The sequence below is a fragment of the Pelmatolapia mariae genome, linkage group LG12 (genome assembly GCF_036321145.2).
Source record: "Pelmatolapia mariae isolate MD_Pm_ZW linkage group LG12, Pm_UMD_F_2, whole genome shotgun sequence".
Taxonomy (NCBI): Eukaryota; Metazoa; Chordata; class Actinopteri; order Cichliformes; family Cichlidae; genus Pelmatolapia; species Pelmatolapia mariae.
The window spans coordinates 27,641,559-27,663,826 of NC_086237.1; the positions used below are offsets into that span (position 1 = coordinate 27,641,559).

Here is a 22,268-nt window from a genome sequence, read left to right on the forward strand (position 1 = left end):
TCCCTCTTTTGTCTTGCTCCTCTTTGAGTTGCAGCTACTCCTCTCCTCCAGACACAAAGCCTTGCCTCATTCACTTGTCCTCACCCGTGTCTTCTCGTCCACATCATCCGCGCTCCCATTTCATTTTCTCCCCTCACCCCCTCCTTTTTACACTTTCTCTCTGTTCTCCGCCGTGTTTTCTTCTCCCTTCTTATTCTGTCTATGTCCTTGCCTTCGTCCTTCCTCCCAAACTCTGTCTGCACACATATGCATCTGTAGAATACAGTCACACACAGTCACACAGTCTCTCTCACACACCCACACACACACACAATGTGAGTGTATACATATCTCTTGGAGTCTGGAGAGTAAAATCCCCGATTGTGCTTGTATCCCCAGAGACATAGCCACTTTTCATATTCTGTTTGTTCCAATTTACTCTAAAATGATGTGTGTGCAGTCAGCGTTGCCTCGGGACTAGTCAAGTTCTCTGTTTTCACAGAGTTTTGTATTCCAGTGCAAGATGGCGGCAGCACGTAAAATGTGCTCCTAAAAGAACAAGAAACAGTGTTAGGGTGTAAAACCAGCCCCGAGCTTTCAATCTCACATGATATCTGTATTAAAGGTATTTTAAATCTCAAAAGACACACTTTATGGCTTTTGTGTGACTCATTGCTTACATCACTGTTACAAACTGAGAAGTAGGGCAGGTAACTGAAGTATGTTTGTGTGTGTGTCCAGGTGCCCTGTGGATGTGCATCGTACTGAACCCCCACTGTAAACCGGAGCAGAAGTCATCATGGCTGCGCCAGCTGCGCAGATGGAACAGTGTGGACGTTTGCCCCTGGGAGGACGGTAACCACGGCAACGAGCTGCCCAACCTCACCCACTCACTGCCTCAGGGCGCCCATGGCAACCAAGGTAAGACATCGACAGGTTTTGTATGTCTGTCAATAACGTATTTATTGGTCGTGACACGTGTCTGGCAGTTGTAGCAGGTGAGAGGTGAGTCTCGTCACAGCTGTGGCACTTCCAAGATCTGTTGTGCAGGAATGAATAGCGAGCACCCAAAGAACAAATTTCTTTCCCATAGATTTAGTCCATTCACAGTGGTGCTGTTAGCAACATCGCCTCGCACCAAGAAGGTGCAAGGTTTGAGTCCAACCTTTGTGTGTTCTCTCCGTGTCTGTGTGGCCTCTCTCTGTTCCCATAGTTCGGAAACATGGGGATGGGGCTAGGTTCCTGATTGCTGATTGGCCATAGGTGTGAATATGAGTGGGACTGGATGTCTACCTCTGTGTGTTTGCCCGGCGGCCAGCTAATTAATTTTGTTGACCAATAATTACCTTCATTTTTTGTGTATTTCAGACAATAATTACATAGAAATCAAAGCACAAGGACAGAAGATATGCTGAAATGCATTGACGAGATCCAATAAGAACTAATTAATTTGTTCAGAAAGGCAGGAATGTGATCTGCGGTGCAGTGAGGTTAGGTGCACACAATTGAGCTGTCCATGGGAAACGGTTCTGTTTTTCATGAAAAGACAAAATGTCAAAACTTGGAAGGAAGAGAAAAGTAGGCATATGGACACATTCCACATTAGATGTTAAGGCAAATAAGACGCTTTATTAAACCGTGTGGAGCAACTCTCACCGGTAAAAACACGACAAAATTCTACACTTTATTTTTTTTACTGAATCAACTTAAGTTTGCTGTCAAAATGAACACGGCCTTGCCTCTCGCCCCTCCGTGACCCTGATTCGGACAAGGAGAAGAAGATGCTTTCTTTTAACGATCGATTCAAAAATGAACAAGAAAAAAAAATGTATTATTTTTTTTTAAATCATGATGTCAGCAGAGAAGTTCAATTTCATATTGGTGCGACTCATATTCGGTTTATTAAAAATGAATTAAAAATTGTAAATCAAAGAATTGTTGCCTCACTGTGAAAGGGCTCAGGAGCTTTGGCTACAGGGTGGGCGTATGTGTGTGTTCGCTTATCAGTATCCAGTATTTGTCCTAAAAGATAATTTTACACAGGCAGCTATTCCAAGCTAAAAGAGCCACGCATGTGCTGGAGATAAATCAACAGATTTCCATTCTTTTTTTCTTTTTTTACTGTTTGTTTTCATACACATTTTATTTTCTTACAAGATGGACAAAACAAAAGAAACAGAGAAAAACCACATCGATGATAAATCTCAACACAACAACGAGAAGTACAATTCCATACATTAACCCAACAACTGCAAAAACACAATAATTTTACTGCCCCACATAATTGCTGTGTGAATCCGGTCTGCTGGAGTCGAGAGGAGGCCGCTTAGATTGCTGTTTGCTTTCCGGCTTTAAAACACCACAGCAGATTTTCTGTGGTACACAAGCCAGTTCAAGCTGCCAATCTTCCGAGTGATGTTTTTTTTTTTTTTTTTTTTTTTTGGGGGGGAGCAATTATGCTAATGTCAAAAAATTAAGCTATTGAAATTCTAGGGCTGTCTTTTAAGATAAAAAAAGTCAACAAATTATCGAGCGTTTGGCTGTTATCCATCTTTTTCTCACCTCACCTCACCTTTCCTTCTCCTTCAGAGATGCGCCCCCACAGGACTGTGTTCACACGGGCCATCGAGGCCTGCGACCTGCACTGGCAGGACCGACACCTCCAGCACATCATCGCCAGTGACCTCTACGCCAACTACTGTTACCATGACAACCAGGAGGGTTCTCTCTTCGACTCACGTGGTTGGCCCTTATGGCACGGTGAGTCTGTCTGTGTGTGTGTGTGTGTGTGTGTGTGTGTGTGTGTGTGTGTGTGTGGAGGTGTGAGTGAGCACGTGCCAGAAAAGTTATTTATACACAGTAAGCCGAACTGAGATTGTCCAGGAGGTGAGAGAGGAACGCTGGTTTTAAAACTTCTGTCTTTCCCTCAGAGCATGTCCCAACAGCCTGCGCCAGGGTGGACGCCCTGCGTTCCCACGGTTACCCGAGAGAAGCCCTCCGTCTGGCCATCGCCGTGGTCAACACGTTACGGAGGCAGCAGCAGAGGCAACTGGAGCACTTTCGTCGGCACAAGAAAGGTGAAACTAAATTGCGGTATTCAAGCCTTATTTGTTTTTTATTCTCAGAATCCAGTTTGGCAGCAAACCATTCTTGGAAACTCGCTAATTACCTACAAACAACACCAGCTCACTGTGATATCATATATAATGCCTAATAATCTCAAAGGAACATTTAAAAAGGAACAAGCCAGAAATGCTTTCAGTTCCTGTGAATCCTTTTGCCTCCATAAAGTGTAACTTCTAAACTTCTAATTACTCTTGCCAAACTTCAGAGTAGATGAGCACTTCATGCAAGGTACTGAAAAATGACAAATACTCATGCCATCGCTGAGATATGGTCTGTATTGATTTTTGGTAGTTTATGGGGCCTATCGCTGCTGTTTCTTAATCAGGTATGGATGACAGCTCTGTGCATATTAGTTTTCATACCCTTGCGCATTTCAGTGGCGGAGGGGGTCGACTTTAAGGGGTGGAAGAATTAAGATGAGGTCTTGCTGGGACAGACAGTGGTTATTTGTGTGTATCTGTGTTTGTGTTAATAGGCTGTTCAGCTTGCAGAGGCTAATGATGTGCATTATCACTTTAAGATGTTGTCAGTTTTTGCACTGAGACATGTCCCCGTTTGCTTTGTCCTTTTCTAGAGTTGCTCCATAAAGGCCACACTTCCATAACCAACATGGAAGGCTGGGTGGGACATCCCCTGGATCCCATTGGCACCCTGTTCAGCACCCTAACAGAGTCAGGACGAGTGGGCGAGGAGGGCTCTAACACCTGCTTAGACCTCTCAGGTACTGCTGGTTTATGGAAACTGGCCTCTTGAATAGCTAAAAAAACCCCATACACACAATAAAAAGCTATAAAACAATAAATTCGAAGCCGACGTAAATCCAAAAAGATCAAAATGCGACTTTATCATATTCTTTATTCATCCCAGAGCCTTTTACAAAGTGATTCATGTGTCTGTCTTTGTGTATCTACATGGAAAAATCAGCTACTACACACAAACAAGTCATGAAAATACAGATGTTTTTGTGTAATTTAGCACAGATGTTTGATTTATACAATTCTATGGGACTGATTTTTAACATGAGATAGGAAATTTATAGTCTCCATGTATATTTATATCTCATCGATTATAGTAGAGTAATTTTTAGTCTATACAAAGCATAGTTTAAGTGTAGCTTCACCTTCACTCTTTGTCTTATTCTTCACCATGTTTTTCAAATTCTCCTCGCCTACTCTCTGCGATTGCTCCGTCCCTCTGTGCGTCTCCTGCTTACAGAAATAGCCCACTCCTCTGAGGAAGAGCAGCGAACAGAGGAATGCTCCTAAGGGGTTGATCTTTATTTTGGGTGGTCACTGGATTCAGACCTGCACTGTGTGACGAACACAGTGTGTTTTTCACAGGAGACGGACTCCTCTATTGTCCAGCGCCTCAGAGAATTACACAGACGTTCCCAGCCAGTTTATGCTGACTCACTTCTTCTCTTCTGCCTCTTTGTCTTCTCCTTTTCCCTCTTCGTAGATTGCTCCAGCGTCGTAAGCCGAGCGGACCTCCAGCGGATGCCTGTGCAGCGATTGCTGGGGGACGGCGAATCGTACGTGGCGCTGGCCGTGGAGACCGCTCTGATAGGCCTAGGCCAGCAGCGGGTGATGCCTGATGGGCTGTACGCTCAAGAAAAGGTGTGTCGCAATGAAGAGCAACTCTTGGCCAAGCTGCAGGAAGTGGAACTGGACGACTCCCTGGTCAAAATCTTCCGTAAACAGGCCGTCTTCTTGCTGGAGGGTAAGAGAGATAACAGAATATATTCCAACTATACTTTTGTTTTGGTTTGGTTTTTTAAAATTTACATTTAAATGGTTGCTCCCAGCGTGGTCGAGTGGGTGTGTGCTCCTCCTGTCCACATGATAAAGTGTGCTGGGGCAGCACTGAACTCCAACATGCTGTATGGGTGAATGAGAGATAAAGTCTAAAGCTCTTCCCCAATTAAAGTTTCATAAGTGTAAACTGTTTACAATTTACTTTTTTTCACCATATTTCCCTATAGCTCTCTTTCTCTCTCTATATATAATATCTATATATTTAAATCTATCTATCTATATATAGGCACACCTCCTCCCTGTTCTTCCTCTACCTCCCACACACCAAGAGCCTACACATTCCTGCTAAAACAGGAAAAACACTTTTGACTCTGTCTCACTATTTATTATCCTTTCATTTTGTGGTGCAAATAGAGGCTGAGCTGCCCTGGGCCAGACCAAAATGAGCTCTTTACACAGTAACACCAGGGGTATTGTGTCAGCACACATATATGCGTGCACGCACACCAGTGTGTACATTTACAGGAGTGGAGCTAGGGCAGAATGGGGTTTGGTTATGGGAAAACGAGAAGGAGGAAGAGGAGGAGGAGGGGTGCGGTGGTGGCTCATCCCCGAGGGCCCAGCCCAGTCAAACTCTACTCCAATCCCCACCCAAACCCCAACCCTGCCTCATCCCTGGCGCGACCACCCACCTCTGGCTCCGTTACTAATAGAGCACCGGGCTCCGAGGCCTCTGCGGGTCCCTGGAGACTGCAGCCGCGCCACTGTGTGATGTGGTCTGTGGCTTAGAAGCCTGTTGGGGTTTAAAATAACCCACCAGAGATGAGGGGGGAAGCACAGGAAGAGGGGGAGGGAAGGAAGAGTGTGAGGCCAAGGCTGCACACACGGCCATATGGTTTTTGACGTCAAAGTTTGTTTTAATGCCGCGTGGCTTTGGTGCTTCCTGGCTACGAGGGACAGACCAGATAAATCACTCGTCAGTGTGCAACAGGAAAATAATGACTTAATGTGCAGCAATACCAGAATGTGTTAATTGTATGGTATATATTATAAAATATAATAACTTGAGGACACACTTCTTCCTCCTGTGTGTTCCATAGCTAAAAAGGACCTACTTTTCTCGGTGTGTTTATATTGTTTTCATGTGCTTTTTGTCACAGCTGGTCCGTACTCTGGCCTCGGAGAGATCGTCCACAGAGAAAGTGTCCCCATGCACACCTTCGCCCGCTATCTCTTCACCTCTCTCCTACCTCACGACGCTGAACTGGCGTACAAAATTGCACTGAGAGCCATGCGGTAGGTCTCCTGTGTTTGTGTGGGCTTGTTTCCGTAATCATGTCAAAACCTTGTAAATCAGATTTTTACCAGCTGTGACAGCAGGTCTCGCTTTGTTTTCACTTTGTGCGTCTGCGCGCGCGCGTGCATGTGTGTGTGTCTCCGTCTGTGTGTCATCATGGCAGAATGTGATCCTGGGCACCTTCTTTAACTATTACCAAAGCTTGGCAGGTGTTTATATGTCTGTCTGTGGATGGGTTTTGTCAACATGATGGTGTCATAAACATGCAAGGGACAGCTATGAAACTTTACAGGTGTAGTTAAGGTGACTGTTGAGGAGAAGGCTCTAGATGTAGAGAGGCCCTGTTAGGACTCTCAAATAAAACTTTTTTGAGCTTTGGAGATTTCCTGGTAATCATCTGGTAATCATTTGCTTACAATTAGCTGCATTGTAAGCAAAATAACCACACATATAAGTTAACTATGAAGTAATGAGTAAAACAATCAGAGGTAGAGCAGTGCCCCACGCTCTAATAGGAGCTGTTGTGGGAGAGAAAAACTGGTGATCGTGAAGCAGTAGCATCCATGTTAGCATCCATGGCCACAAAGTTTTAAGTTACCACCAGTGCAGACAACTGAACAGTGATGATCCTGATTGTGTTTTACAGATTTCTGAAAAACAAATGGGCTTACCTGTGCAACACACTAATATGTGAACAGCTGAATATTGGTATGCACGCCCCAACCCACTATATGATATATCCTCGCATCCTGTATAACCATAAAATATTTACGTGCGGCTTATAAATGGTAAAATGGACTGATGCTTATGTAACACTTCTCTACTCTGCGGACTCAAAGCACTTTTTACTACAAGCCACTCTTATCCATTCACACACACACACACACACACACACACACACACACACACAGCGCTCCATTCTAAGCACTGTCTGACGATCACACACACTGGTGGGGAAATTACGGTTCAGCTGTGGTAGTGCATTGGCGTTGGCTGCCCGTCTACCTGCAGAGAGCATCTGTTGTCAGATGGGGGCAGTGTCAAAAATATGTGGCGTAACTGCTCTGTGGGATACTCTTATTTGTGTTGTTGTTGGTCCGTCAGTCTGAAGCTGTAACGTGCGATTTGGTGTTCACTAACTCCCCGAGGATATGACGATGCAAACTGCATGAGCCAGCGATACACCAACCTTCTGATTCGTAGACGACCTAGTCATCCTCGCTTAAAATCTGAGTGAGGATTTGAGCGATTTGAGAAAAAAAAATCTCCTCAAGTTTAAGATCTCTCCTATTTGTGCAAGCTTGTCTTCAAGCTTTAAAGCTTGCAATGTCTGCAGCTCAGTGTGCGTCTGTGTTTTGAAGGGAATACCACGCTGTTTGCTGGCCTGTGCGTTGTCCGTGTGATCTCTCTATATTAAGCTCCTGTGTGTATTCATCTGTGGACAATGTGGACATGTGTATGTACGTTAATCAGTCTGCGCTGCTGTGTTTTGATGTTGTGACTAGTGGGAGCTGGATCAGTGAATATTAATTACATTAATGAGAGTATAATTAGTGTGGCTGTAATGAGGAGGATTCACACACGCACACACTTATGCACACGCACACACAAACACATGCATATGCCGAGCCAACGGGGAGAGGACACAGAGGAGGAAGATGTTTGTTGTGTTTCTACAAAGCTAAGCTTTGCGAAGTCCATCACTGTAAAACTAGCAAATGATTTGTGAACGACTAAAAATGAAGCGATTCTTGTTCTTCTTTTTAACTTTTTCGGGCTCTCGTGATGTGTCACAGTTGGCCGAACGGAGAACTAAAAGACAAGAAGCGCATCCCTTGCACCTTCCTACAGTTAACCGTTTAGGAGGCGTCAGGATGTAAATAACACACTTACAAAACCAAAACGAGATGGTTTGGATTTCTTAGTGTGGTTTCAAGGTTGCAAATCCAGCTGGTGTGTCCCTTCCATTCCCTCTAAACCTAAGTCCCAAGCCTGTTTTCCCTGAGTCAGCCACTCCCTTCCCTCCCTTGCTACTTCCCTTCACCTTTTTTTTTTTTTTGTTTCCTTCCCCTCTGCTCCTCCATCCTCACTCCTTTGGCGTGAATGCGTCGATTTAGAATAATACGGCCACTTATGGGTGCTCCTGGGAGCCAGGGGTGTCTACTCAGCACATAATGAATGTGTGTAATGTAGCGTAGTGTAATGTGATAGCATATACCTCCCCGCTCCCACGGGACGGTGGACAGTTAAATATAGAGGAGGAGGTAAAGTAACCAGGGCTATTTTAATGGACCTATTATAACACTATCATTGATACAAGGAGAGAGAAAGAAAGTCTAGCTCTCTCTCTCTCTCGCTCTCTTGTACACACACACTCTCTCTCACACACTTTTTTCTTTCTACTTGCATTCTCGATTTTTCTCCTCTGTCACAGTTGCTCTTAAAACGGCTTTTTTGCAAATGAGAGGAAGTCAGACTGCCTCCATGTGTGCATGCATATCCATGAGAGTATTTTAAAGTGCCTGGGAGTTTATGTGTCTTGGATGAGGTTAATTAAAGTGTGTAAGAGCAGCATATGCCGTGCAATGGCTCGACGTGAGCGGCCAACACAAAAACAGAGAAGCTGCCTACTAGTTCAGGGGCTGCCCAGAATTTGACTGCAGCCACAGAGGAAGAAGAGGAAGAAGAGGAAGAAGAAGGAGAAGAAGAAGCTCACTGCCTCTCCAGAGACGGTGCTTATCTCAACTCTTTTGGAAGCCAAAGAAACAAATCCCAGTCGCCTGTTATCATATGTGATTTCCATATGAGATATGAGCCTTCCAATGCTAATGACTCTGGATCTTCGCTGTAATCCACAACCTTTGATCCTCTGCATAATCCATAATCTTTGAATATAAAGTACTCTATATCACGATTGCCGTCTGAGGATAAGATGAGACTGATACATCACCAGTGCACACAGGTAGCAGCCATCATTTCAGTCGGGACCACTTTATTCAAAAGACGATTATCATTTCCAGACGGGGGGGAAGGAGAAAGACCTGTGGTGCACAACACAGCAGGCATCGGTGATATGACATCAGACGCGGCATGATAAAGACGAGCTGGGATCAAGGTGGGCTACAAAGCGGCTTGCACGAGCAACAGTTGACAGAAAATTAAAGCAGTTTAAATTGTATAGTGTGCCTTACCCAATGCTTTGGTGGCTTTTTTCTTTAGTCTGCATAGTGAAACCCTTATCTAGTCTCTCAATTTTTTTTTACATAACTTTCAGATTAAGATGCTGGGAATCATTGATGTGGGACATGTAAACAGCGCAATACTATTGTGCTGGTCCCAGTGAAAGAAATAGATGTAAACCACACTGCCAAAAGAAATACTAGTAATGTAATGTGTTGATTTCCCTTTGAAATATAATGTTTTATACAATACAATTTTACTATCAGTCAGTGAAATCTTTAAGTCTGTCCCTTGTTGCCTTCTACCTCTGCATATAGTATTTTACTGTCTGTCCGCACAAAGCTATAAAGAATCACCACTACACAAACTCTCACACACGTACAGTAAGTGTATTTGCAATCACTTTGCTCATGCACATGTGTTTATTGTATTATATGAAATTTATTGAACAATATAAAGAAACATGCTCGTCTGTGAGTTGCAGAAAATCCAAGTGCACCGAAATAAACAAACCTCTCGAGAATTATGTTTTAAACACAGATTTTCATGTGACTGTGACAGTGATGACTTTAATGTAGTACGTGTTCCTCAAAAAGCATCACTCAAAGCAAATGTCGTTTTTAGCATCCTAGGCTCCTGACGGCTAAAATATCTGCTCATCTTGTTCACGTATGACTTGATCCCTGCTGCCAGGTGTTCTGCAGGTTTTATCCCACAGGAGTTTGTGTATGGTCTTCCACCGGATGTGTCACTTAGCTGATAGATGTGCGCTTGATAAATTATGGAAGTGAAGGGTGTTTACAGTCAAAGGGGGAACAGAGAAAGAGGTAAAGAGGTCAGTAGTCATGGTGATGCAGACCAGAAACCCAAAGGGCCTCAAGATTTAGGTAAAACCTGCTCGCACTGCTTTTTATCATTGTATCCTTGCAGCTTTTCTGCAAAGCGTTACGCATTTCATTCTTCTTACATGGGCACGTGAATGTGTGACCCTAAACGCTGGTTTACCCATCACTGCCTCATCACAGGCTCCTCTTCTGTAATCTGTTGCCAGCTGCCTCCACGTTGACAATATTGCATATTTCTGCCCCTTTCAGATGTGACAGCGTGCTACAGTGCCGCAGGAGACATTTGACACCAGAGCGACAAACCCTTCTCACTGACCCTCACAGGAATTGATTGCCTCTTACCGATCATTCTGTTTCTTTTTAGATAATATATTTATACGCAATTACTTCAAACCATGGCAAACCTGTAAAGAACCGTTTGTTACAGTTTTTTATTATACTGTAAGCACACAGTAAATTGATGCTGGATTTAGATGTGCAGCATTTTGCAGTAATTATATTAGCTGGCTGGGATTAAACTGTACTTGTGGTTGGATTGAATACTTTGGAGAAGTTCATGAGGGTTCATTTACTTCTCCTACATCGAGGTATTCTTTAGCAAATCCAGGTCCTTAAGCACCCATCCGATGCAAGTACTCGGCTCTCTGGTGAACACCAAACAAAAGCAGGAATGTTGATGAGGCCTCCATCTTTATCCAAGGCATTTCTTTTTTTTTGCTTTGCTTTGCTGCACCCCAGGAATCTTCCAGAAGGTCCCAGTGTGGCAAAAGCTTTTAGCAGCTCTTAAGCTTTGTGTGGAATGAATCCGGCTGTTGCTAGGGCTTCCAAACATCTCCATTTTGCACCAAGTGTCAGTGTTCACACTTGCACGCATCTCAACTGGGTTTTTGACACCTTCTGTCTCCGAGAAACGAGCTCCGCCGGTGCCCTCTTGGGCGAAACGGAGCGAAGACGAGGCTGTTTTTGTACATGCCTTTACTCGGGTGGCAGCGGTATCACATGCACCTTGCTCTGAAATTGAAACTGGCATTTAGCATTACATTGCTTTTACTGGGCTGCTTTGATGTGTTTTCAAAAGGGCAGGTGTGTGTGTGTGTGTGTGTGTGTGTGTGTGTGTGTGTATCTGATCTTGTGTGTGCACGCGTGCGTGTGTATGCTCTGGGTTTTTTCATTGATGTGTGTTGGTATTTGTTTGATGTGTGTCCAGCCTTACGGGGCTAGAAGGTGAATTCCTTAATTTCCCCATGGACTCAATTAGCTTTGTGATTGGCTGAGAGAAGGCCAGGTTGCGCTGTCTTCTGAAGGAAAGAAGACCTTTGAAACTGAGGTGGGAGCAGAGGGAAGAGAAGTGAAGCAGAATAGGAGATGAGCCGGCCACAGTGGTAACTGTGTTGTGCTCATGGCTCTTGTGAAGACTTGGCCCTGTCAGTATTATTATAATGAGAGACAGAAACTAGTGAAGCTCCTCCATCCACTAGCAGGTGTTGCACGGCTCTGACTTCATTATGACCAATTAGAGTGAAGAAAATACTAATTATACCATGGTTTCTAGGTGATTAAATACTAGGTTGAAAGTAAATTGCTGGGAGAGGCTAACTGTAATCCCCCTGTGTCGACTGAAGTCATTTTGATTTTGAAGTGACTTTCAGGCATTCATAATGAAGCCTTTTTTTCTCTCAGTACAGTATTCTGTTTGCTTGTTACAGTATGGAGGAAAAGAAGGGGTTTCATTGATGATGATTCACAGACCTTTGTTGTCTAATTTCTCTTCACTCTTGTATTTCTTTAATTTGATGTTTTTGAGTTTAATATTCTTAATTAACTGAAATACACTTAGTTCTCCAGACTTCTTGAAGGACATTCAAAGCTCCTCTTTAGATGTTGGCTGTCTTTTGGTCCGTTTTCTGTCAAGATGATCCTACACTGTTTCAGTAAAGGCCCGGGCTCTGGGGAGGTCAGTCCATGACTGATAGCTTCCCATTGTTTGTTTTTCATTCCATGCATACTGTTATTGTATTGGCAGTGTGTTTGGGATCATTGTCATGCTGAAAAGTAAAGCTGTTGTCAGTCACAGGCTTTCCAGATGTTATTGCATGGAGGATTAAAACCTGATGGTACTTTTCTGTGTTCATAATTTCACCATTTTTGATAATATCCCCAGCACCACTGGCTGAAATGCAGCCCCAAATCATGACAGAGCCTCCTACATGTTTTACAGATGGCTGTAGACACTGTTGTCCTCCATATATACCATTAATGATTTGAAACTCATCGCTCTATAAAACCTGTTGCGACTGATTTTTCAGTCCACTTCTTCTTCCACTTCTTCTCCCTGTTTCCTTTCCTTAAGACTTGCTTCTTGACAGGGTGACTGCCAAAAACCCACCTCTGGCTCTCGTGTCAGTGATGATAGTGTTCATCTACTGCTTCTTCCATTGTTCTCCACTTGTCTGGTTTCCTGATCGTTTTTAAAGGCATACTGTACTCCTTTGCCAATTTTTTTGCAAATTGTTTTGTTGCTACAAAAATAGTGCTCTTTGCTTAGTTTCCTCTAAAAATATTCAGGTATAAGGATGGACTTAATTTGAGTGAAAAAGCAGCCAGTGTCCAAAGAAAAACTTGGAGACCTGGAGAAATATTGCTCAAGACCACTTTAGAAAAGTTACAAGTCTGGCTTCTTGGAAGCAAAATATAAATAAATGAGGGGTGGCTCAAGACTCAAGACTCCAATTAATATTTATGTATTTAATTGAAGTACATAATTCTCCACAGAATATCTTTACTAATTGTGCTGTGGGTCTGTTTCTCCGTCAGGTTGCCGGTGTTGGAGTCGACGGCATCATCCGGTGACCTGTCGCGACCTCACCACATCGTGTCCGTAGTGCCCAACCGCTACCCGCGCTGGTTCACCCTGAGCCACATAGAGTCCCAGCAGTGTGAGCTGGCCTCTACCATGCTCACTGCTGCCAAAGGTGCACAGATATTTGCACAATTACAGATCCCGCCATTAACTTTCCTAATGTTGACGTACTATTAGTAACACATGCGTTTGCATGTATACAGATAGGGGTAGCAGTAATTTCTGTGCAATTCTAAACTATTCCTGTGTTTGTACCACAGGCGACAGTCGCAGGCTGGAGACGGTCCTGGAGTCCATCCAGAAAAACATTCACTCCTCGTCTCACATCTTCAAACTGGCGCAGGACGCGTTTAAGATTGCCACGCTCATGGACAGCCTGCCTGATATAACACTTCTCAAAGTCTCTCTGGAGTTAGGACTGCAGGTATGCATTTTTTCTTTTTAAAGTGTACTTCTGTGAATTTATTTTCACCTTTTAGTGGAAGTCAGGTTGTAAATTTCCATGGCACACCTTTGTTTAAAAAAAAAAAAAAAAAAAGCCTAATAATACATCCGCATGTGTATGTGAAGGTAATATTCCACTTATATCAAGCCGCTGTTCACTTGTATCTTTGAGTAGAGATATATTAGATCATTTTCATACAAGAAAAGCTAATAGCTCTGGAGGACGACATTAACCCTGTACATCACAAGGGTTCAGTTATGCTGGTGTCTCTTGGGTCAGTAAAAGGATTTTACCCCGATGTTCATGAAACTGAATTTGACATTATTGTCTTGGAGTACAGGAAGATTACCAGGAAACGGCATTTACACTGTAGGGTGCTCTTAATCCTGTAAAATAGCTCCATTATATGACGAGTGCAGAGGAATCAGAAAATATATTGTAACAGATCTGTATCTGTGGATCCTTTGGTTTCCTGAATATTTAATTCTAGATGGAACAGCACTGCAATGCTATTTTCTTTCTAAGGTGCCTTTATTTTGTGCACCTCAGGGAGGAGAATGAGCTTTTGAGAGGTGATGCTTGGTAAATGTCACAATATTGTTCATTATGTTTTTTCACCTTATTCGCCTTTGCAGACTTTAATAAATTATTTATAGATTTACCTTGGATTATATATTTGTAAAGGTATTCACTTTGATGGTTTTCCTGTGGGCCTTTCCCCCCAAGGCTGTTGAAAATGTACCACAGTCTTTTCCGCCACAGTTCTAGTGTGTCATTGAAGTTACAGTTGAACTGGTTACAGGAATATTTATAATACTCTTCAGCGGTAATAGTAGATATAGCTCATCTTCCCTGTGCATTTTAATGCTTTACATGTCTGATCAGTAACTCACCTTTCATTCCCCCCTGCTCCATCATTTTTCACCTTCCTCAGGTGATGAGAATAACTCTGTCCACATTAAACTGGAGGAGGAGAGAGATGGTTCGCTGGTTAGTCACATGTGCCACTGAAGTTGGTAAGCCACACCGTCTGCTTAATTGGTGTTTTTCAGCTGTTTTAAGGATTATTATTAGCTTCTGCTCTATATCTCTCTTCACATCTTTTCACGCCTCTATGTGTGCCCCAGGTGTGTACGCACTGGATAGCATCATGCAGAGCTGGTTCACCCTCTTCACCCCCACGGAAGCCACCAGTATCGTGGCCACCACTGTCATGTCCAACAGCACTATCGTCCGCCTGCACCTGGACTGCCACCAGCAGGAGAACCTGGCTTCATCTGCTCGCACCCTCGCCCTACAGTGTGCCATGAAGGACCCCCAGAACTGCGCCCTCTCCGCTCTCACGCTCTGCGAAAAGGACCACATTGCCTTTGAGACAGCCTACCAGATTGTACTGGACGCGGCGGCGACAGGAATGAGCTACACGCAGCTGTTCACTATTGCGCGCTACATGGAACACCGCGGTTATCCAATGAGAGCGTACAAGCTGGCGACGTTAGCGATGGCCCACCTGAACCTCAGTTACAACCAGGACACGCACCCGGCCATCAACGACGTGCTGTGGGCCTGCGCGCTCAGCCACTCGCTGGGGAAGAACGAGCTGGCGGCTGTAATCCCCCTGGTGGTCAAGAGCGTCAAGTGCGCCACTGTGCTCTCTGACATTTTGCGGCGGTGCACGCTGACCACGCCGGGCATGGTGTCGGCGCTGCACAGCCGCAGGAACTCTGGGAAGCTGATGTCGCTGGACAAGGCGCCGCTCAGGCAGCTGCTGGACGCAACCATTGGGGCCTACATCAACACCACGCACTCACGGCTCACGCACATCAGCCCGCGCCACTATAGCGAGTTCATCGAGTTCCTGGGGAAGGCCCGGGAGACTTTCATGATGGCTCACGACGGACACATTCAGTTCACCCAATTCATAGACAACCTGAAACAGATCTACAAGGGCAAAAAGAAACTAATGATGCTAGTGAGGGAGAGGTTCGGCTGAGGGTGAGGCCGAAGGGGAGGTCGTGAAAAAGCCCGCCCCTCCCCGCCCTCCTCCCGCTCTAGTACTTTTCTATTAACTTGAGTCTGCCTTTTGAACTTCTTTTTGGACTGATTAAAAATAGACAAGTAAAAAAAAAAAAGAGGGATGCGACTTGTAGAATGAAGCAAAAAAGAGAAAGGAAAAGATGACAAAAAAATCAACAGAGCCACACGCGGTATTATTGTTCTTGCTGTTGTTATTGTCATAAACATTATTACTATTATTATTATTAATAATAATATTATTACTACTATGTGTACAGAAGTGTTTTTATTTTTCAGAAGAGAGGAAATTTGTCACATTGTGAATGTTGTGTGTATTTCTCTACATGTGTGCGAGACGAAAACGAAAGCGAAACGGCTTTTTTTTTCTTTCCGTTCCTTTTCGTTCCTCTAATGATTTAAAGCATCTTTTTTCCCCCCTCCCGTTTCAGTGTATATTGAGTTACATGTTGTCAAGTGGCTGAAGCCCTTCTACAATGGCGCTCATGTTAAAAAAGAAAAAAAAAAGAGGAAAAAACACAACAACAAAAAAAAGAAAAAGAAAACTTGGTATCCTCAAAGAGAAACTAAGGCTTTAAAAAAACACACTCAAAACACACAGAGCACCTCCCTCTGTCCACGCCCTCACCGGCGGGCGCTGGCCAGCACTGCACAGCTTAGCTCGGCTCGGCACAGCTTGGGTTAGCACTGAAAGAAAAGCCGCCATCAGCATTTTCTCCAGACACAGCAGCAGTAGCAGCAGAAGCAGCAGCACTGGAGCAGCCATTAGTTTTCTCTGGGTTCCAGGCATTAGCTTCACTATACACAACAATGCTCTCAGCTAACTCGTGTTGTTGATATTGTTATAATCTCACCCACCTCCATAATGAGTACCTGTTCCAGACAGAAGACAGTAATGCAGGCGCTATAGACAAAGATAATGAGTATTCTTGTTATAGCTTCAGCTTCAGCTACTTCAAGCTGAAGCAGAACCCCAGAGGCAGACGACTACCTCATGATACGGTATTGAACTGCTCCCAGATTTATTTTTTTTCTTCTTTTTTTACTTGCTATCGTGATTGTTATCGTCTATGATAGCTGACAGTGTTAATTAAACAGGGGGATTCACCAGTGAGACCGAGGTTATGAGGAAGCTTCAGATTCCCGCTAAGTGTTTCTGCCCTTGGCTCTGCTGTACGTCACTGCCCTGGCATCGGTACTTGCACCTCCCTCTCCAAAAAGCTTCAACACACACACGCGCACACACACAAGATGTGTCAGTATATCAGTCCACTCTCATCTATATACAGCCGCCATCATCGTGGTGTTTTCCGACTCGGCCAGTGTCACCTCCCTCTGTGCATGTGAATCATAGAAATTAGACTTTCTACTGTTATAGTTGATTGTGTGGAACCTTCAGTAATTGTCAGCCAGAACGTTCTCAGGGATTTCTCTACACAGGAAGAAACAACAACAAAAAAAGGCGGAACATATGAACAACTGAACTTCGAGGAGAAAAAGAAAGAAAGGAAAAAAAAGACAAAAACACGACACAACATGAGCGAGCATTTATTGTACTCTGTATATATGCCATAGTATATGTCTGAATATGGAGGATCTGAAAGTATATGTTAACTAATTTATACAGAGTATTCTATGTAATGTGAAATACTTGAAGCCGCTGTAGTTTGCTCTCTCTCCCTCTCTTTCTATCTCTTTCTCCCTTTTTGCCCCCTTTTTTAAAATTTTCTCTTTTCTTTTTTTGGGGGTGTGGGCTTTCCTCCCTCCCCTCCACTCTTTTGTTAAAAAAAACAACAACAACAAAACAGAACATATCAGAAGGACTCGACTGACCTTGTTGACCTTGTTGACAGCTTTTTGGACTCGCATGTGTTCACGCACGAGACGCTGGATCCTGTCAGAAATGTTGTTCCGCTGAGTGACGTGTAGAATGGGAAGAGAGGTAGACTACTCCACACCAGTGGTGGATAAATGTTTAAAAACACGATACGTGATTTCATACTTAGTTATGCATGTAAGCTGTTGTAGTAGCCTAGATTTCCATGGGATCCTATTGGAAAAATACTATAATGTGCTTTATACAGGAGCTAATTGGCGAACAGAGCGTGCATTATGTGTCCAGCCTTACAGTCATACATTTAAAAGGACATATTTTGCTGAGAACCTGCCTCATGTTCCAGTAATATATAATAACCGCGCAAGTAACTTATTAGTCATCAAACTCGACAATTCTGCACATGGACAAATGAGTCTCCTCAGCTCTCTCCTTCATTCCCTGCAGATTTTCCAGTGTCTCCACTGCAAAGTTCAAGCTGTCCCATCATTACCTGCCTTTTTACCTTCTCTCTCTCTCTCCCTCTTCTTCTTCTTTTTTTTTAATATCTCATTTTCTCTGCGTCTTTTTTCTATCTTGTGTTGATTAAAGATAAAAGCAGCCTTTTCTCTTGCCTTGTCTTAACGCTTTAAAGTAACCAAACAGAAGATCTATCTAACAACCAAACGCGTTCTAAGAGGGGAGAGACAACCAATCTTGGTCCCAGCTTTAGTGTCCTTAATTAGTAAGTGAATGGCTGTGTAACTCATGCTTTAACAAAGCAATTCCTCACGTGTGTTTGGTGGAAAAGTTGTCCAGTGTCTCTTGTTCTCTTCAGAAACAATTTCCTCTGAGTCTTTCTAGCTGTTTGTTTTATTTTATTTTAATTTTCTTGGGGTTTTTTTTGTTTTTGTTCGTGTAGGAATGTTCTGCTCTCCCATTTTATTTATTACAATGACCCATGTATACATGCTTATGAAATTAAGATTTGATACACCGATATCAATTTATTTATGTAACTAAATCACTGTTTTATAATCTTGTTAATGAGTCAATAATTGATTCTTTTGTTTTTTGTTTTTTTGTTTTAATAAAAGTTAGTTTTTTGAAATGTATATTTATTTCCTCTCAAAGTTGATTTTTTTTCTTTTATACTTACACCCTGCCAAAAAATGGGAAGCATTTCTTTTATCTATTTATTTAATTTTTTTATATATGTTTTACAGCTGCACTTTTGTCTGAGAAGGTCTGTCGTAGATCATTATGTGACGCGGTCCCTGAGCTTGACGGCGCGCGCTGCTCGGCGTATCGGCGAGAGACGATCAGTCAGGACGGTTCAGATCTCCATCAAACGACGATGTCAGAAAAAGGCAGAGAGGGATCACTCTCGCTGGCAGCAGCTTTCACGCTGTCATCCCGGGCGAGCTGACGAAGAATATGAAATGTATCAATTGATATTCCCATGGTCTTTGTAGCTTCTGTCAGGCAGCCAGGCTCAGCCAACCACAATAACCTGTTTACATGTATCCAACACTGACAGTGGTGCCACAGGATGACTAAATCAGTGTATGTAGTTTGTCAAGTGTGTGCGTTTGTGCAGGCATGTTTTGGTGTGTGCCGCTCCTTGTTTGCATGCCTCTGCGTGTCTGCATGTATTTTAATGTGCATGTGTGTGCACGTGTGTGTGTGTGTTAAGGTCTTTAGGGAGCGGATGGGAACAGGTGGTAGCTCCAGACTACAGGAGCTCCTGACAGCAGTAAGGTCCCCAGACTCCCAGCCCCTCATTAAACATTGACACAAAAACACTGCAACTGTCTGTGTGTGAACAGTAATGAAGCGCAGACGGCTACACTGGTATACACACTGCAACTTAGCACAGCACGAGCTTGCAGTCCGCATCTGTGTGTGTGTTTGTGTGTTGTCCATCTGTGTGCGCTCATTAATGAGGTGCATTTGTCTGTAGAGGTGTCCACTTAGATATTGAGGAATTCGTCAGGTTCGCCAACAAAAGCACCGGTCTGCTGTCAGAGGCCAGACAGCGCTGTCCATTTGTTATCTTATGGATGCCATCCTGTGAGAAATGGTGTGTGCGCTGAAGGAAAAACGCACTCATGCAAGTGTGTACACATGCGAGTAAGAATACACTTGCTTGCATGCGTTTGTAGGAGATGCACGCTTCCTGTGTGCCTGACCTGTGCTCAGGTCCCTGCTCAGTTTCAGCTGGTAATGACGTCCCTTGGGTGTAGCACGTTACAGCAGCCTCCTCCAGTCTGTCTCACTGTATACTTCTAATGACATCATGATCACACGCTGGCCCCTTTCATGCCAAAAGCCCTCTTCCTCACCATCACCATCAAAAATCCCATCTAGGGTATTAATTCTGTCTTTCTCCCCCTCTCTCTCTCACACACACGCTGCGCCACGACTTCACAACACATCAAGACTTTGACAAGGCCGTGGCTTTTTTTTTTTTTGTCAGACTGTAAATTCAATATGCTTTATATTTTCACCTATAGAAAGTCAAACCTCAACTGTTTCTGAGTTTTAAATGTGCTGTGCAAGACAGCTTATAGTTGCGGGCGATTGCTGCCAAGCAAAAAATTGTACACTTTATATTAAAGTCGTAACCTGCAGACAAGGATGCTTCTGTACAGCTTCCCAGTAGAGAACACTGACAGCAGCATGTTACACCATGAGTTGCTCATAAATCATCCCGGTCTTGTAGGAAAAATGGACAGTTTCTTACCTGTTGTCCAGCAGACAAGTGACAAAATAAAGGGAAAACCTGGAACAACCTCCAGTTGTTCCTTTAGATGAGCGGTGGGCAATTCATTTTTCCAACAGGCCACATAAAAACCTGGGCTGCACCAATAAGACATACATTCATATTTAATACAATTGGCTCTATTCCACAGTGTGTCTCTTGCCCTGTCTTCCTCCCCTCACCCCCAACAGTCATGGTAGATGGCTGCCCCTGTCTGAGCCTGGTTCTGCTGGAGATTTCTCCCTGTTAAAGGGGAGTTTTTCCTTCACACTGTCACCAAGTGCTTGCTAAAAGGGAAATGTTCGATTGTTGTTTTTTGTTTTTATATTACTGTAGCGCCTTGTCTTACAATATAAACCATGTTGAGGTGACTGCTGTTTGGTGCTATATAAATACAGCTGAATTAAAGTAAATTGAATTAGGTTCAGTGTATTGGTGCACACTCCACACAACAGTCCCAGTTTCTCATGTCCTTTGGGAAAATGAATTACTCCCTCCTGCTTTAGAGGTAACAGTCACTGCAAATTATTGCAAAGTTTTTCTGGGCAATCACATTTTCCTATGATTAATTATTTGCGTTCTGATCTGAGTACATCTATCCAAAAAGCACGAAAGTTTCAATGCTTGTATGATTTCCGTTTTAATGAGTTTGATAACAATTTTATAGGCTTTTCAGTTGTATCGCAACCCAACTGAGCACCTATGGGAAGATTTTAGAACCAGCTGTTTAAACAGCTTTTTCAACCGCTGTCTGTTTTCTTAGTTCTTATCCAATTCATGCTCACAGGTCGCTCCAGTTGTCATAGACCTGGACAGGTTACCCTTTAACCTAGCACCCATGGCTTTGGACCTTGGGAGTGAGCCAAAACACAGAAAGGCCCTAGCCTGGATTTGAATCCAGGAACTTCTTGTTGTGAGACACCAATGCTAGCCACTGTAGCACTGTGCCACCTCACGAAAAGACTAGAGAATCACTTCAAAAGCACACTAAAGCATCTCTAATGGCACGTGGTGGACAGCTCCAAACGAAGTTATTTTCCTTTGATTTGGGGTTACTGTAATCTGTCTATATCTTTATGTCTATATCTTTTACGTGGAATTTTCACATAAGTTTGAGTGCACTGTTTAGATGTTGAAAAGATGCTGTGATATTATTAGGTTTAACAGGCATTGTTTTGTTTTTTTCCATTGGCCTCACATTTTATCCTTGCAGGCACATAGTTGACTTTTGTGGGTCACAGAAATGTTTTATCGTTTACAATTGCAGATGGTTCTGAACACTGTAAGACCCTTGAGCTTGTAGCACCACTGCAATGGAGAAGAAACAAGTGTGAACAGGAGTTGCAGCAGCTTCAAAAACCTTCATTGCTCAGGCGACAAAACTCACAATCCAACTCACAGAACTCATCCAGGATCTAAAAGTGATCCACAAAAGCAATGGCTGGATGTTTCTTACTGAAATGTTTCTTGATCTTTGATTTTTCCTACATTTTATGGGCTTTTCAATGCTTATTAGCATTATTGGGAAACTGAGCTTCACACCCATCCAGCCCTTGAAAGACTGCAAGTCACCTAAAATTATGCAAAAAAAAAAAGAAGTCTTTATTATCTTTATTTGCTTGTATATCTGTGACTTAAAGCACATTCATGCAGAAGAATATATGAAAATGCTTTTAGACCCCCAGAATTTGATCCTTGTATCTTTAATATCTCTGCAAATAGTACGCTTTTCGTGATCTTTTCAGCACTTCCAGCATCTGTCTAGGAAAAGCTCACAGGCTGAGCATTTACAGTATATGAGAGTGCATTCTGTATTCCTACTCACTACGTTATTCTGCACAGGGTCTGGGGCCTTTGTGGTGCACTGAGCTTGCCATCATTACAGGAGTACAAAAAGAGGATCACAGACATGTGTTCTTCAGCACAGCCTTCAGCATCGGCTGCGCTACCACAGGGACTGACTTCCTTTCCTCCTCTTCTTACAGAAGGCCGTTGGATTTTGATCTCCTCTCTCCCCCTCCATCGGCCCCGAGGCATCTGATTAAATGCTAATTAAAGCCGTTAGCGGTGCTATCACCGCTGCTAACTCCTCTCTCTCTGTCACAGAGATTAATGTCCCTCGTTCATCATCCCACCTCTCCCAGCCTGAGTACCTGCCCGGCTCGCAAAAC

The 22,268-nt window shown here is 43.5% G+C and overlaps 1 protein-coding gene across 1 annotated transcript in view; it reads left to right on the plus strand.

Moving 5' to 3' along the window:
- Positions 1 to 18,321, plus strand: part of LOC134638426 (zinc finger SWIM domain-containing protein 6) — a 48,512-nt gene extending 30,191 nt beyond the window's left edge. Inside the window, exons 5-14 of the mRNA XM_063489041.1 lie at positions 721 to 900; positions 2,569 to 2,739; positions 2,910 to 3,056; positions 3,680 to 3,826; positions 4,564 to 4,824; positions 6,020 to 6,155; positions 12,996 to 13,153; positions 13,302 to 13,465; positions 14,421 to 14,502; positions 14,614 to 18,321. Of these exons, the coding sequence (XP_063345111.1) occupies positions 721 to 900; positions 2,569 to 2,739; positions 2,910 to 3,056; positions 3,680 to 3,826; positions 4,564 to 4,824; positions 6,020 to 6,155; positions 12,996 to 13,153; positions 13,302 to 13,465; positions 14,421 to 14,502; positions 14,614 to 15,479 (2,312 nt within the window). The 3' untranslated portion in view covers positions 15,480 to 18,321. The remainder of the gene's footprint in view (positions 1 to 720; positions 901 to 2,568; positions 2,740 to 2,909; positions 3,057 to 3,679; positions 3,827 to 4,563; positions 4,825 to 6,019; positions 6,156 to 12,995; positions 13,154 to 13,301; positions 13,466 to 14,420; positions 14,503 to 14,613) is intronic.
- The last annotated feature ends 3,947 nt before the right edge of the window (positions 18,322 to 22,268 follow it).